Source organism: Propithecus coquereli, unplaced genomic scaffold, assembly GCF_000956105.1.
Source record: "Propithecus coquereli isolate 6110/MARCELLA unplaced genomic scaffold, Pcoq_1.0 Scaffold501, whole genome shotgun sequence".
NCBI classification, from domain to species: Eukaryota; Metazoa; Chordata; class Mammalia; order Primates; family Indriidae; genus Propithecus; species Propithecus coquereli.
The window spans coordinates 1,103,415-1,116,818 of NW_012150853.1; the positions used below are offsets into that span (position 1 = coordinate 1,103,415).

Below are 13,404 nucleotides of genomic sequence, written 5' to 3' on the forward strand. Positions count from 1 at the left end.
CGATCCCGTGAGGTGGGGTCTGCAGAGATGGCCCTGGGCGACGCGCCGGCCGCGCGCGGCCCTGACGAGGAGGCGGAGGACGACGCTCTGGCCCGCGGCGCCGCCCTGGAGGCCTTCGGCGAGAGTGCGGACACCCGCGCGCTGCTCGGCCGTCTGCGGGAGGTGCACGGCGACCGCGCGGCCCGGGAGCTGGCGGAGGAGCGGTTCCGCGGTGCGTGCGCGGCCGCGGCTGGGGCGGGCGGGTGAGACTCCGCGTGCGGGCGGGAGGGCCCGCCGGGGGCAGGTCAGTGCGGGGGCCGCGGTCTGTTAGCGGGCCGGGCGGCGGAGGAGCGGGCAGCGGGCCTGCTGGGCCGTCGGAGCCCCGTGACTCTGCGGGCGGCGGGCGGCGGAGGCCGCCGTGCCGGGTCGCTGGGGTAGTCTAAGTCCTCCGGGTTTGGGCGGACCTGTGCACGTGCCTATCGTGGACAATTTCCATACACGTCCGTAGGACCCCACGGGTAGGTAGTTAGGTAGAGTTCTGCAATTCAGTAAAACCGTCTCTGCGGACCCTTTAAAGGAATCTCCGCAGTTTTGTCTTCCTCGGTTTGAAAGGACGGCGTTCTGCTTTCAGGAGAGAGGCGGGCTGCGGCGTGAGGTGCCTTGGATTCGAATCCTGACCCTGTCGCGTGGCCTCGTCACTTGCTCGCCCTGAGTTCAGCTGCTGCAGCCGTGAGCTGGGGGTAACGGTGACCATGCCTCGGGCAGAGCTGTTCTCGGGGCGAGGCGAATGTCGCCCCGCGACCGCTAGCGAGTTCCCTGTGTTGCTGGAGACACAGGAAACCAGTTACTGAGACAAGTAGAATTGTCAAGGAAGAAAGGAGATTTATTGCGGAGGGCGTCAATCCGGAGGTGGGAGGACTGCCTCAGATCTGCCTCCCTGAGCAACGGCTTTTCTAGAAGTGAAATGAATAGTATGGAGCGAGCGAGCATCACTACATGTTTGGGGTGGAGGGCAGGGCAGTGAGAGATCAGACTGGCACATGCATTGCATGGTGAAGAAGTGGTGGATAATCCCCTCCCTGGGTGGAGATTTTAGGATGATGAGCTAGGGGTTAATATTGGTCATCCTTTAGGTCTCGTGCACATGTGGTGGTGGGGAGTGGGTTGCTCAGCGGGTCTTTGGGTAAGATTTGTGGCAGAATGTGGCTTCTCTTGACTTCTCTGAACAATCCGGTAGTGTAAAGCCTTGTTGATTATTTACTGCAAGGAGGGTCCACTGTTTCTGAAAACCAACTCAAAAAGGAGGAGATCAGTGAAACAGAAAATTACAAAGTTCTGGTAAGCAAGCCTCACTGGCCTGGGAACTTGAAACGTAAAAGAATTACAAAAAGGCGTTTTTGTTCAGGGAACCAGTTACGTATCCAGGGGCCAGTGAAAGCCCATTTTCGCATTCCTGGGAAGTCGTGAGATGTGCAGGTGTGTGGCAGGTGAGAACCACACGGGCAGAGTCGTTGGATTGGACAGAAGCGGTTTCAGCTGCTGGGAGGAGAAGAAAGCAGCTGGCCTGAGGTCAAGGAGGTTATAGGGTCATGGGTTCAAAGAGTTGGCAGGGGAGCAGGAGAGGCCTGGAAGGGATGTGTGTATAACAAGGGAGCCCTGAGCATGGCTCCTAACAGGAGGTGGAGGCACGGAGAGTGAGTGAAGAAAGAGGTGAGGAAGGGACCCCACTAGGGAGGAAGGGTGCAGAGGAAGTGGGAGAAGAGTCAACAGGAAGGTGTGCTGAGCAAGCAGACATGGCCAGGCCATAGTGGCCCTCGGGAGGCTGGAGGGAGATGGGGTGCACTCCCCCCAGGTGTTCATCTGTCAGCGAGAGGGGAGGTGTGCTCTTGGGAGCTGCCCCGTAGAAGTTAGCAAGGGTAAACAGGAGGGTTTCTGAGGCTCACGTGTGTGTTTGTCTTAGTGAGAACTAATTTTCATGTTATTTTTCTTTTCAGTAATAATGGACAAGTATCAGGAGCAGCCGCACCTGTTGGACCCACATCTTGGTAGGAGGAAAAGCTGATGATTGTGATTGTTCAATTATAGATGACCACGAACGCCTTGGTGTTCACACACGCTAGCACGTGTGTGTGTTGCCAGCGGAGGTTGTCAGGATAAAGTGCCAGGAAGTGCCCGAGTCTTACTTGCTTGCAGGGCCTGGCCGGTTGGTGTCAAGCGCAAGATAGTAGCTTGAGTTCCAGAGGTCACTACAGGCTGTGGGCAGTTGTGTGTGAGCTACTCTCTTCCCCTCTGTTATTCAAAGGACGAAACTTGCTCCTCATTTGTGTGTTTTAATCTGTTTACATCTGGGCATATGTTGTCTTTCTGATAGTAGCCACACTGGGTCAAGTGCTTTATGCGGGTCACCATCTGATCCTTACAGCTGCTAAAGAGTGTGTCTCAGTTTGTCTCCGTTTTACAGATGGACACACTGAGGCTTGGTTTTCTTACTTAACTGCAAAGGGATTGAGTTTTTGGTTTCTCATTGTTTTATTTTTGACTTATGTCATACTACCTACAAAAATAACACGTGCTCCTGGCAGTGAAGTTGGGAGGAGGAAGATAGCAATATTAACTAAGTTGAGACGCATTATGGGTGGGGGTGAGGTGCATGAGCCGTGGGGCCAGACCACCTGGGTTCATATCCCAGCTCCACCACTCAGTTGTTGAGCTACTCTGTGCCGAGTTTCCACACCTGTAAAATAAGTGACCAGCACTGTCTGGCCCGCAGGTGTTGGAACCTGTGTGTAAGGAGCCAAGAGTTAGCTTTTAGTGTGCACACATGTGCCTCTTAAGTGGGCTGGTGCTGTGTATGCTGTTGCATTTTTTTCTTAAGTAACAGCTTTTCTAGAAGGTGCGCTTTCATTTTTCTTTTTTAAAAATTTTTTGTAGAGACAGGGTCTTGCTATGTTGCCCAGGTTTGTCTCAAACTCCTGGCCTGAAATGATCCTCCCAAAGTGCTGGGATTGTAGGCTTGAACCACTGCACCCAGCCTCCTCTTTCTTTATATGCTTGCCAAGGCGGGATTTGAATTTTTGAAATCTTTACCAAAATAAGCTGGTCTGTTAGACAGTAAAAAAGGCATAACATTTTTTTTTTTTTTTTTTGCAATTTGGTGTTTCTTACTGAAGATGAACTACAGTTTACATTTATTGTTAAATTTGTACATTGTTTCTCCCTTTGTGAATTGTACATTCATATATATTCACTATTTTTGATTTGTTCTGAATGATTTTTTTTTAAAAACTCAACTAAATCATCATAGTAACCTCACAATGCTCATGGAAGGTCAGTTATTACCACATTTTACAGATCAGGAAACTAAAGCACAGCTGTGAGAGGTTAAAAACTTGCCCCAGGGCCGGGCGTGGTGGCTCACGACTGTAATCCTAGCACTCTGAGAGGCCGAGGCGGGCGGATTGTTTGAGCTCAGGAGTTCGAAATCAGCGTGAGCAAGAGCAAGACCCCGTCTCTACTAAAAATAGAAAGAAATTAATCGGATAACTAAAAATTATGTAGAAAAAATTAGCTGGGCATGGTGGTGCATGCCTGTAGTCCCAGCTACTCGGGAGGCTGAGGCAGTAGGATCTCCTGAGCCCAGGAGTTTGAGGTTGCTGTGAGCTAGGCTGATACCACGGCACTCACTCTAGCCAGGGCAACACAGTGAGACTCTGTCTCAAAAAAAAAAAAAAAATGTGGTTTAAAAATTCTATAAATTGTGGATTCTAGAATTCATCGTGATCAACTTTGTCTTCCCTTTTCCTGGGAAAACTTGTAGTCCTGGTGAGGGGACTAAGGAGGGAGGTCCTTGCGAGAGAGCCAGCTGCCGGGAAGAGGACTCTGATGTCTGGCAGATGGGCTAGCTGGATGGCAGGCAGGCCCTAGACTCCCTGGGCAATGGCCTCCCCAGGCCTTGTCTCGTTGTAGGTCTTGGGCTCATGGTGGTTCCCATGTGTGAGTTCTGGTCCCCAGGAAACAGATGTGGTCACTGCTCAAGAGGTGGAAGATGGTGTTTCCCTCTCTTTAAGTAATAGCCTTGGACCTGTAGTTATGCCTTTATTCTTGCTGGACCTACTTCCATAGTGCATCATGGAACAGCAACACTTGCTGTGAGCTGTTTAGAGTGCTTCGAATGATTTTTGGAGTTCATTATCTTCTGGAAAACAGATCCCTTTTAGAAAAAGGAACAAGAATCATGGATTCTAGCCTTTTGTCGTATGTTGTATATATTTCATGCCTTTTGTCTTTGCCTTTTAATGTGTGTCGTGTATTTTATCTACTGAAGTTTTAAAAATATTTAGCTCGTCAGAGCTGTCAGTCTCTTTCTTTGTGTTTGGCCTTTAGAAAGTGTATTTTTCCTGATCAGTTATGTAAGCTTCCTTTATTGAGTGATCCAGCAGCCTCTCCCCCTGCTTGAAATGCCATTTTAAATCTATATGAAACACTCAAAGATATTAGCCTTGGTCTTTAGATTTTTTATCCTGTCCCATGAATCTCTTTGTGTGCTTTTTTCCAGGTCTGTTTGTTTTATGTTAGTTGCTTTATGATGTATTTGTGTAGTATCTGACCCTCTTATTTTCTTGACTATTTTTTAGCCCTTTTATTAATGCAGATGAATTTAAGAATTATTTTATTCCCCAATCCAACAAATCCCTTTGGAATTCTATGAAATTCACAAATTCATATGGGGAGATGTCTTTGTAAGATTTAATTTTCCTGTCTAAAAACATGGTATTATGTTTCCAATTATTCAGATCTTTTGTGTCTCTCAGTAAGGTTTGGTAATTATTTTTTGGAGACAGGGTATTGCTCTGTCACCCAGGCTGGAGTGCAGTGGCTCTATCATAGCTCACTGCAGCCTCCAAGTCTTGGGCTCAAGCGATCCTCCTGCCTCAGCTTCCTAAGTACCTGGGACTACAGGTGTGTGCCACCACACCTGGCTAATTTTCTTTTTTTTTTTTTGTAGAGGTGGGGTCTCACTATGTTGCTCAGGCTGGTGTTGAACTTCTGGCCTCAAGCGATCCTTCCACCTTGACCTCCCAAAGAGCTGTAATTACAAGCATGAGCCACCATGCCTGGCTCTTTGCTTAGTTTTTTCAGTTGTGCTCTTTTCTCTTTAATATAGAAGTTTGTATTACTGTGTCTTCAAGTTCATGGATCTTTTCTTCAGTGTATAAGCCACTGTTAATCCCATTTAGTTAAATTTTCATTTCAGATGTTTTTTCCAGCCCTTGAAGTTGTTTTTCTTTTAATGTCTTCCGTATCCTGCCTTACTCATGTTTTCTTTGATATTCTTGAGTATATTTGAAATACTTATGGTATTTGTTTTGAAGTTTGTATCTAATAATTGTACCACCTTTGTTATTTCTGGGTCATTTCTGTTGACTGATTTTCCTCCTGGTGAGGCTCACAGTAATTTTAGACAGTTACGTGTCTAGTAATTTTTGAATGGATCTTAGACATTGTAATTGTTATGGTGTTGAATGTTATGATTTTTTGGTCTTCCTTTAAAGAATGCTGAAGTTTGGCAGGCCGTTAAGCTACTTGCAAATCATGTATATCCTTTCAGCCCTTTAAAAAATTTATTTATTTATTTAGAGACAGGGTGATCTTGCCGTGTTGCCCAGGCTGGAGCGCAGTGGCTATTCACAGGTACGGTCATGGCACACTGCAGCCCCGAACTGCTGGGCTCAAGGGATTCTCCTGCCTCAGCCTCCTGAGTAGCTGGGACTGCGGGTATGCGCCACCGAGCTTGGCTATTCCTTTCAGTCCTTTTAAAGCTTTTTTAGGGCAGGTCTAGGCTTTTCCTCTATTTTTTCTCTCATTTAACCTTACTTCTAAGAGATGACCTTTCTGGAATATTGACTGGTTGTCCTGGGGGCTTAACAAGGACTGCACTCTGGGTTGATGGAATTTGAGTGACAGCCTGATGTGAGCTTCAGGAACTGTTTGCCTTAGTGCTTCCTGGTGGTTCTCCCCCCAGGCTTGTGCACTACGCCCGTGCGTGTGGAGATTCCGCCAGAGACTCGGGGGGACCTCTCTGCAGACTCTGGAGCACATTCCCTGCTTAGCTTCCTCTTCCTTCGTACTTTTCCCTGCAAATTCCAGCTGTCTCAGTCTCCTTGCACTCCAGGCTCTCTCTCCTCAATTTACGGATCACTGTGCTCTGCTGGAGTCCTCTCTTCCTGCACTGAGTTCTAGAAATCACCTTCCAGCAGACGGCACGGGCAGCGGCAGCGTGTAGTTGGTTTGTTACGCTGTTTCAGGGATCGGTGTCTGAAAACAGTTATTGAGTTTAGTAACGTAACGTTGATGGGGCTGAGGCAGGTTCTGTATCAGTCACTCCTTTGTGACCGGAAGTGGAAATGCTCTTTCTTTTACCGTCTAACCAGATCGTTGCTGAATTGTAGTAGTTGTGGCGATATCTTCTGTAAAGTATGGTATTAGATGTTGATTTGAGATAGAATAATTTCTTAGTAAGATAAGAGTACATTTTAAAAGTGGCAATGATTGTTGTGTAAACTCTTGTGCCCTTTTAGAAACTGTTAAGATGAACATTTTTTTTCCCTTGTTCTATTGATATGTGGGTTATACAGTGTTACTAATATTGAACCGTTTTTACATTACTAAGCAAATTATTTTGGTAGTTTGAGTCAATGTCATATTGATGCTTAATATGGTAAATGTTTGATATGTGTTTTTCCCTAGAGTGGATGATGAACTTGTTATTGGACATGGTGCGAGATAAGACATCTCCAACTGCCCTCATGCATCTGGCTTTTAAATTTCTTTACATCATCACCAAGGTAACATTAGGTGGCAGTTTAGAGTTGACAGACACGTTCTTGATATCCTTGGTCCATAAGCTACCCTCCAAAATGTTGTTTCTCAGGAAAAAGATGGTTCTTAGACACAAGTCGTGGGTTTCGTTTTCTCTTTACCATGTGTTGAGAATCAGATCTTAGTGATCCCTGGGGGTCCTTTGGTTGACCCAACGTCCAAGATACCAAGGCACCACCTGGGTAGGAGGGGATAGGAGATAGGGCTAAACCAGAAAAGTTTCTTATGAGGAAAAAGCAAAAACACTTTGTGGAAATGCAAGTGTTTCTCAAGCTTTAATGTGCAGATGAATTTCCTGGGGAATCTTGTTATACTACAGATTTTGGTTAAGTCGTTCTAGGGTGGGGTTTTTCTCACAAGCATCCAAGTGATGTCTGTATGCTGGCCCACAGACCTATTGTTGGCAATTTTTTTTTTTTTTTTTTGAGAACAGGGTCTTGCTCTGTCACCCAGGCTGGAGTGCAGTGGTGTTGTCATCGCTCACTGCAGCCTCAAACTCCTGGGCTCAAGCCATCCTCCTTTCTTGGCCTCCTGACTAGTTGGGACTACAGATTTGTCCCACCATGCCTGGCTAATTCTTAATTTTTTTTCGATAGAGATGGGGTCTTGCTGTGTTGCTCAGTCTGGTCTTCAACTCCAGGCCTCAAGCAATTTTCTCTCCTTGGCCTCCCAAAGTGCTAGGATTATAGGCGTGAGCCACCAAGCTTGGCCAATGGTGGTGATTTTTGAGGAGAGAGGAAAGAGATCATTTTGCTACTTCCTGCATTTTCCAACTATGGAATAATTCAGTGTCTCTTAATTTTGTAGGTTCGAGGATATAAAATATTTCTTCGTTTATTTCCTCATGAAGTAGCTGATGTGGAGCCTGTTTTAGACATGTTTGCAGGCCAGGACCCCAAGGACCACGAGGCGAGTGCTGCTTCCTCTCTCCACTCGAGCCCCTCCGGCTCCTCTTTCCTCCCCGTGTGCTGCACACCTGCGCTGGCGCTTTCTGCTTTTCTTCCTGTTCCCCCCGTTTTCTCTCAGGTTGTTTTGCATTACTCCTCCCCTTTTATTCTTTTGGCTTTCTCTTTACTTCTTACACACGGTGCTTCCAATCATTTTCCACTCAAATTTGCCCTTTATGAAGAAAAACTATGCCTAGGTACAGTTTGGTGATAAATTTATCGTTGTCCGTGGTTTGTCTAACTTGAAGCATAACTGTCGGGGGTTCCCTGGGAGGACTCACAGGACTCCGCGTGTTCGCCCTCTTGGCTGTGGTCCGTTACAGCAAAAGAATGCAGAGCAAAACTGGCAGAGGGAAAAGGCAGGTGGCGCAAAGTCCAGGGGAACAAGGCTTCCAGAGTCTTCTCCCAGGGGAGCCTCACAGGGCGTGTGTGACTCCCCAACTGGCAGCTGTGACGGCACACGTGAAGTGTCCGCCAGGAAAGCACGTGAGGGACCCAGTGCCCAGGGCTTTTATTGGGCTCTGGTCCTGTGGACACCCCTGCCCAGTGTGAAGCAGAATTCCAGATCCCGGAAGGAAAGCAGGTGCTTGATGAACCACAGGGTTTGTGCAAATGGTCTAAGCCCAGTGAGGCACCCTCATCAGTCCGGGGTTGGTGGGAACCCTGCCGAAACCCCCCTTCCTTGGTGCCAGCTGAGGGCCCACCTTGCCAGCGGCCCTTTTGACGACGGCAGTGGGGCTCTTTTTTGTGCCGTACACGTTCAGAAGAGCACACGGTTTGTTACTAACGACTTGGAATTGTCTTGACGTGAATGTGCCTGATCGGCGTCGGAGACCAGGGGTTGTTTCCCTGCTGTCTGGTACTTGATGCCCTTCTTGCCAGAGTGTTCCAGTGCCCCGTGGAAGGACTGCAGGCCAAATTGGAATCCTGTTTTATTGGTTACTGACAATACAGGCACTCCTTTTTTACTAGAAGTTGAGACTTTTTTCTTAAGTCTTCTGTTTTTTATCTTTTTATCTGTTTTTTAACTTTCTCAAAAGGCCGATTTGCATGTTGAAAGGTGCCAGTGAAGAGAAGCCATGATACCCACGTATCACGATTTTTGTTTGTTCACTTCAGTGTGTCTTTTGTCTGCCGAGTTAGTCAGCTAAGTGGTGTCAATGGGCGTGTATGGTGGGAGTCCCGGGGGACGTGGGAGGAGCTGACAGGTGATCTGCATCCCTGGCCCTGAGCCTGATGGCATTTGAAGGGCCTGCAGGGTGTTGGTGGGCAGGGAGGACAGCAGACTGTAAGTGGGGTCTGGCAGATGACCTGTGTCTTCCAGGCAGGAATCATTCTCGGTGTGATTTATCTTCTTAGACCTGGGAGACTCGCTACATGCTCTTACTGTGGCTGTCTGTGACCTGCCTGATCCCTTTTGATCTTTCACGCCTTGACGGGAATCTCCTTACCCAACCTGGGCAGGCACGAATGTCCATCATGGACCGCATTCTCCAGATAGCACAGGTAAGTGTGGTCACGCAGGTACTGAGTGGCTCATCAGTGCCCTCTTCCGTGTTCATGCTGTCTGATACTGCCATTTAATTAGCTAAGCTTTCAGCAGTCAGGTGTTTCTCAGCTACTGTTACTGTTTTTCACTGGGGTAAAATCCCACTTCATAACTAATTTTAGAATTGTGATAATTAGGGGTTAGGATGAATTATTTCAGCAAATCTTATTTCTCTGTAGATAACACAAATATCCTGTCAAGCGTAATAGTGAGACGTAAGAGGATTCAGTGCCAATGGGAAGAGAAAATGACTTGTTTTATATCTAGTTCTTGGTAAAACATTACATACTTATAATGATCATTGCAGAAAAATTTGAAAGTACAGATTAGCAAGAAAAATATTAAAATCTGTCAAATTCTAGTGCCAGGAGGTAACAGTTTTATATTTTCTTTAACCTTTCCCTGATGCAAATATTATGCAAATAAACATAGCTTATTGTATTAGTTACCTGTTGCTGCATAAAATCACCTCAAACTCGAGTGTTTACCACAACACACATGTATCCTCTCATGGTTTCTGTGCGTCAGGGGTCTGGCGTGGTAGCTGGGCGGCGACTTCAAGGCTGCCCACAGCTGCAGCCACAGCTGGACTCCAGCAGGGTCTGCCCCAGCTCTCGTGGTTGTCGGCAGACGTCAGTTCCTCGTAGCTGCTGGACTGAGTACCTCAGTGTTTTGCCGGCTGTTGGCTTCTTCGCCATGTGGGCACCTGCAGCATGGCAGTTTATTTTGTCGAAGCCAGCAAGGGAGAGAGTATGCTGGTGAAATAGAAGTCACGATGCCATGTTGCCTGACGATGGAAGTGATACTCTGTCCCCTTTGCCAGATCTGTTGTTTGGAAGCGAGTGACTATGTACACCACAGGCGGAGGCTCTGCGTGGGGTGTGAACACCGGGCGGGGGAGGGTCTCTTGCCACACTTACAAGAGTAGTCAGCATTCACCGAGTGCCGCTGTGGGCCAGGCCCTGTTTTGAACATTTCATAGGTTAATTCTTTAATCATTTATGGATTTCATCTATAAATTGATGATTTGTAGATGATTGATTAATATGATTAATCACATTAATCTGTGATTAGTAGATTAATCATTTAATTCTACTTTATGAGGTAGTTGACAGTTTTTACCCCTATTTGACTGAGGCGCCATCAGGTCTAGAGCTAAGGAAGGTAGGCAGTGCTGGGCTCGTCACCGGTGCGTCCAAACCTGAGCTAGGTGGTTGGCTCTGGAGGCTGTGCTGTCCGTCAGCACTCAGCACTGCCCCTGGGACAAGGCCCGTGACAGACTGTCCTGTCCTGTGATGTCAGTAAGTGTCCCCTCATAGTCTTTGAGAAAAAAGATGCTCCATTGTAAAGATTTTAGGGAAAAGGTACTCTATTGTACCGTAATTTTAAAAATATTCTCTTATAGATGGACTTTTGTTTCTAGTTTCGTTGCGTTCACATCCATGTGGTGATGAAGAGCCTTTTACACTCTTCATCATTACGTTGTTTACTTGCCTACCAAGTGGGATTGCCAGGCCGGGGGTACGATTTCTAAAGACTTGGCACCCTGTATATGATTGCCCTCCAGAAAGCCTGAAGAAAAGATCATCTAAGTGTGTCATTTGGAAAAACAAAAGTAGAGATGAGAATTGGCAACCTCTTAGGGCAGGTCTCCTAAAAATATCCAGGCATCTGCATTAACTCCTCTTCCGTTTGAATGGGGCCTCCTTGCTGATCTGAATGTTAACATGCTGACGGACCCTACCTGCTGGAAGTGCCTGGGCGTGTCAGGTGCTCAGGGAGTACTCTGACTGTGTTTCATTTTCCTGCGCTGTTTCTGTGAATGTGTGTGTCATGTATGACCGTGCGCTCTGTGTGGATCAGGCACTGACTGGGCTGAGGGTGGCCGTTGGTAGCTGCAATTGTGGGTTCTGGGTTGAGCAGTTTGTGCAGCTCTGCATTTGGCTTCTGTCTATAAGCTTCGTGCACTTGGGCACTTGGGGGCTAGTGAGTGTGGGGCTGGCCGCGCGGGGTCTCTGAGGTCTGCCTCCTGTGGTGTGACACTGCCTGTCCTTTGTACTTTCTTGTAGTCCTACTTGGTTGTCAGCGACAAGGCCCGGGATGCAGCTGCCGTCCTCGTGTCCAGGTAAGTTCCTGTGGCGGTGCTGGCTGGTGCGGGATTGGTGCATCTTGGGAGGGCTTGTCTGAGGTACTGTTGGGTGTCACGTGAGTGTCCTATCCTCAGACGAAGGACCCAGGGGAGTCTTTGTGCTCCTCAGACTCTCACCTTCTTTGAGGGAGCGCACAGCACTGATTTGGCACAGGGAACATCTGAGCCTGGGGGTGCTGGCCGGGTTGCCCGTGGCTGGCCTCCTGGGGGTGATAGCAGTGAGCCCTTGAAAGTCTCCTTGGAAACAGCTCATGCCGTGGTCTGGGAGGACTGTGAGTGGTGGATGGGTGGTGTGGCCGGGGATGGAAACCCCTGACATCCTGTGCTAGCCGAGCAGTGGCTGCACTGTGGTTGGGGATGATGGTTTTCTCTGGTGAGCCTGGCAGATGACCAGAATGGCAGGCCTGGATTGTCCCAGAGGCGACAAGCATGCACGTGTAGGCTGACTCAGCCCGTTTCGTGAGATGTGAGAGTGGAAGAAAGTAGTTTTTCTAAATTAGTATTTCATGACATGTGATTTGGAATCTGTATGTAGTTAAATGCGTTAGAAAACTTGGCACTTTCCCCCCTCGACGTTGGCAAAGTTGGTTGTAAAACCTTTTGGTGGTTTTGATTGGGAAAACAGTCCGCACCTCGGTCAGGGTCGCCTGGTACTTGGGTGTGTAGTTGTGACGTCGCAGGGCTGGTGGCATCGGCTGAGGCGTTTGGAAAGCAGGCGCTGAGCTGTGAGGCGTGGTCTGGAGGGGAGGAGCACTTGAGTCCCTGGAACAAGTGAGGCCCCTCCATCCGTCCCTGAGAGAGAAATGCGCTGGGCTGAGGCTGCTTCCTGTTTTGTCAAGGACTTAAAAATATTATGGGTTTCTTTCTCGTTATAAAAGTGATCATGGGTATTTTAGAAAATAAAGTATGAAGTACAAAGTAAAACTGTGTGCTTTCATCCAGTGGGGTGTGGCTGCCGTGTCCTCCTGTCTGTCTGCTTTCTGGAGCTCCGTGGTCTTCCTCCACCATGTGACTGCCTGGTGTGAGTGTGTAGCTCTTACCAATCCCCGTTGGACACTCAGGCTGCTGCCCTCCCAGTTTGTTATCAGAATAAAGTGTCATGAACAGTCTGCATGAAGCTGATGAATTCCTCCAGGTGGAATGATCGTTTTAGGAATTTAAATGCAATTACCGGAAAGGTTGAATGGGTTGAAAAATCCCTTTTTCCCCATGTTTGCCGGCTGAATTTCTTCTTTGTACCGTCAGTATGTTGACTGCACAGCACGGTCTCATCCAGGTAGCGCCTGTTTTTCACTCGCTTTCGCATGGCCACAGACGTCGTGACTCCACTGTCTTCCACCGTGTTGAGATGCTGGCATCAGCTTTGTCCTCCCTCCATGAGCAGTGACGTGGTGCCCAGCTTTGGGGAGTGGGATGTCCCCTGTGATTGGCCCTTGGAGGTGGGCTTCCCGGGTCACAGGACAGGAGAACACTGTTGGGATCTGTGTGCCTACGGCTCCCAGGAGCAGGCTTGCAGGGGCACCCCAGGGGAGCCCTGCAGCACGGGGACAGCTTGAGGAGCAGCCCTCCCAAGTTGAATTGAGCCTTGTGTCGTTCATTACAGACGTTTAATTGGCATCTCACGGATCGATGGTGTGTTTTACCACTTTATCTTGTTTTAGGCGTTACAATCCCCCTTGTGACCTGCTTCTTAGTGTCTGTGTTCCTGGGCGCCTTTCCCTCGCCACAGCTTGAGTTTCCTGTGCGGGAAGGATGGTGGTGGGCTGTATGCCCCAGGTGATGGTTGGCCTTTTACTTTCTCTTTTGTGGTGAGGTTTTAATTTTAACATCAAACCGATCGTTTTCCCCTTTTTGTTTAGTTACTTTTAAGCTCGAAGTCTATTAAGAAAGAGATTTAACAA

General features: G+C 48.1%; 1 protein-coding gene across 1 annotated transcript in view; it reads left to right on the forward strand.

Moving 5' to 3' along the window:
• The first annotated feature begins 18 nt into the window (after positions 1 to 18).
• Positions 19 to 13,404, forward strand: part of TBCD (tubulin folding cofactor D) — a 133,380-nt gene continuing 119,994 nt past the window's right edge. The window contains exons 1-6 of the mRNA XM_012656443.1: positions 19 to 211; positions 1,974 to 2,024; positions 6,727 to 6,824; positions 7,666 to 7,767; positions 9,165 to 9,311; positions 11,424 to 11,479. Of these exons, the coding sequence (XP_012511897.1) occupies positions 28 to 211; positions 1,974 to 2,024; positions 6,727 to 6,824; positions 7,666 to 7,767; positions 9,165 to 9,311; positions 11,424 to 11,479 (638 nt within the window). The 5' untranslated portion in view covers positions 19 to 27. The remainder of the gene's footprint in view (positions 212 to 1,973; positions 2,025 to 6,726; positions 6,825 to 7,665; positions 7,768 to 9,164; positions 9,312 to 11,423; positions 11,480 to 13,404) is intronic.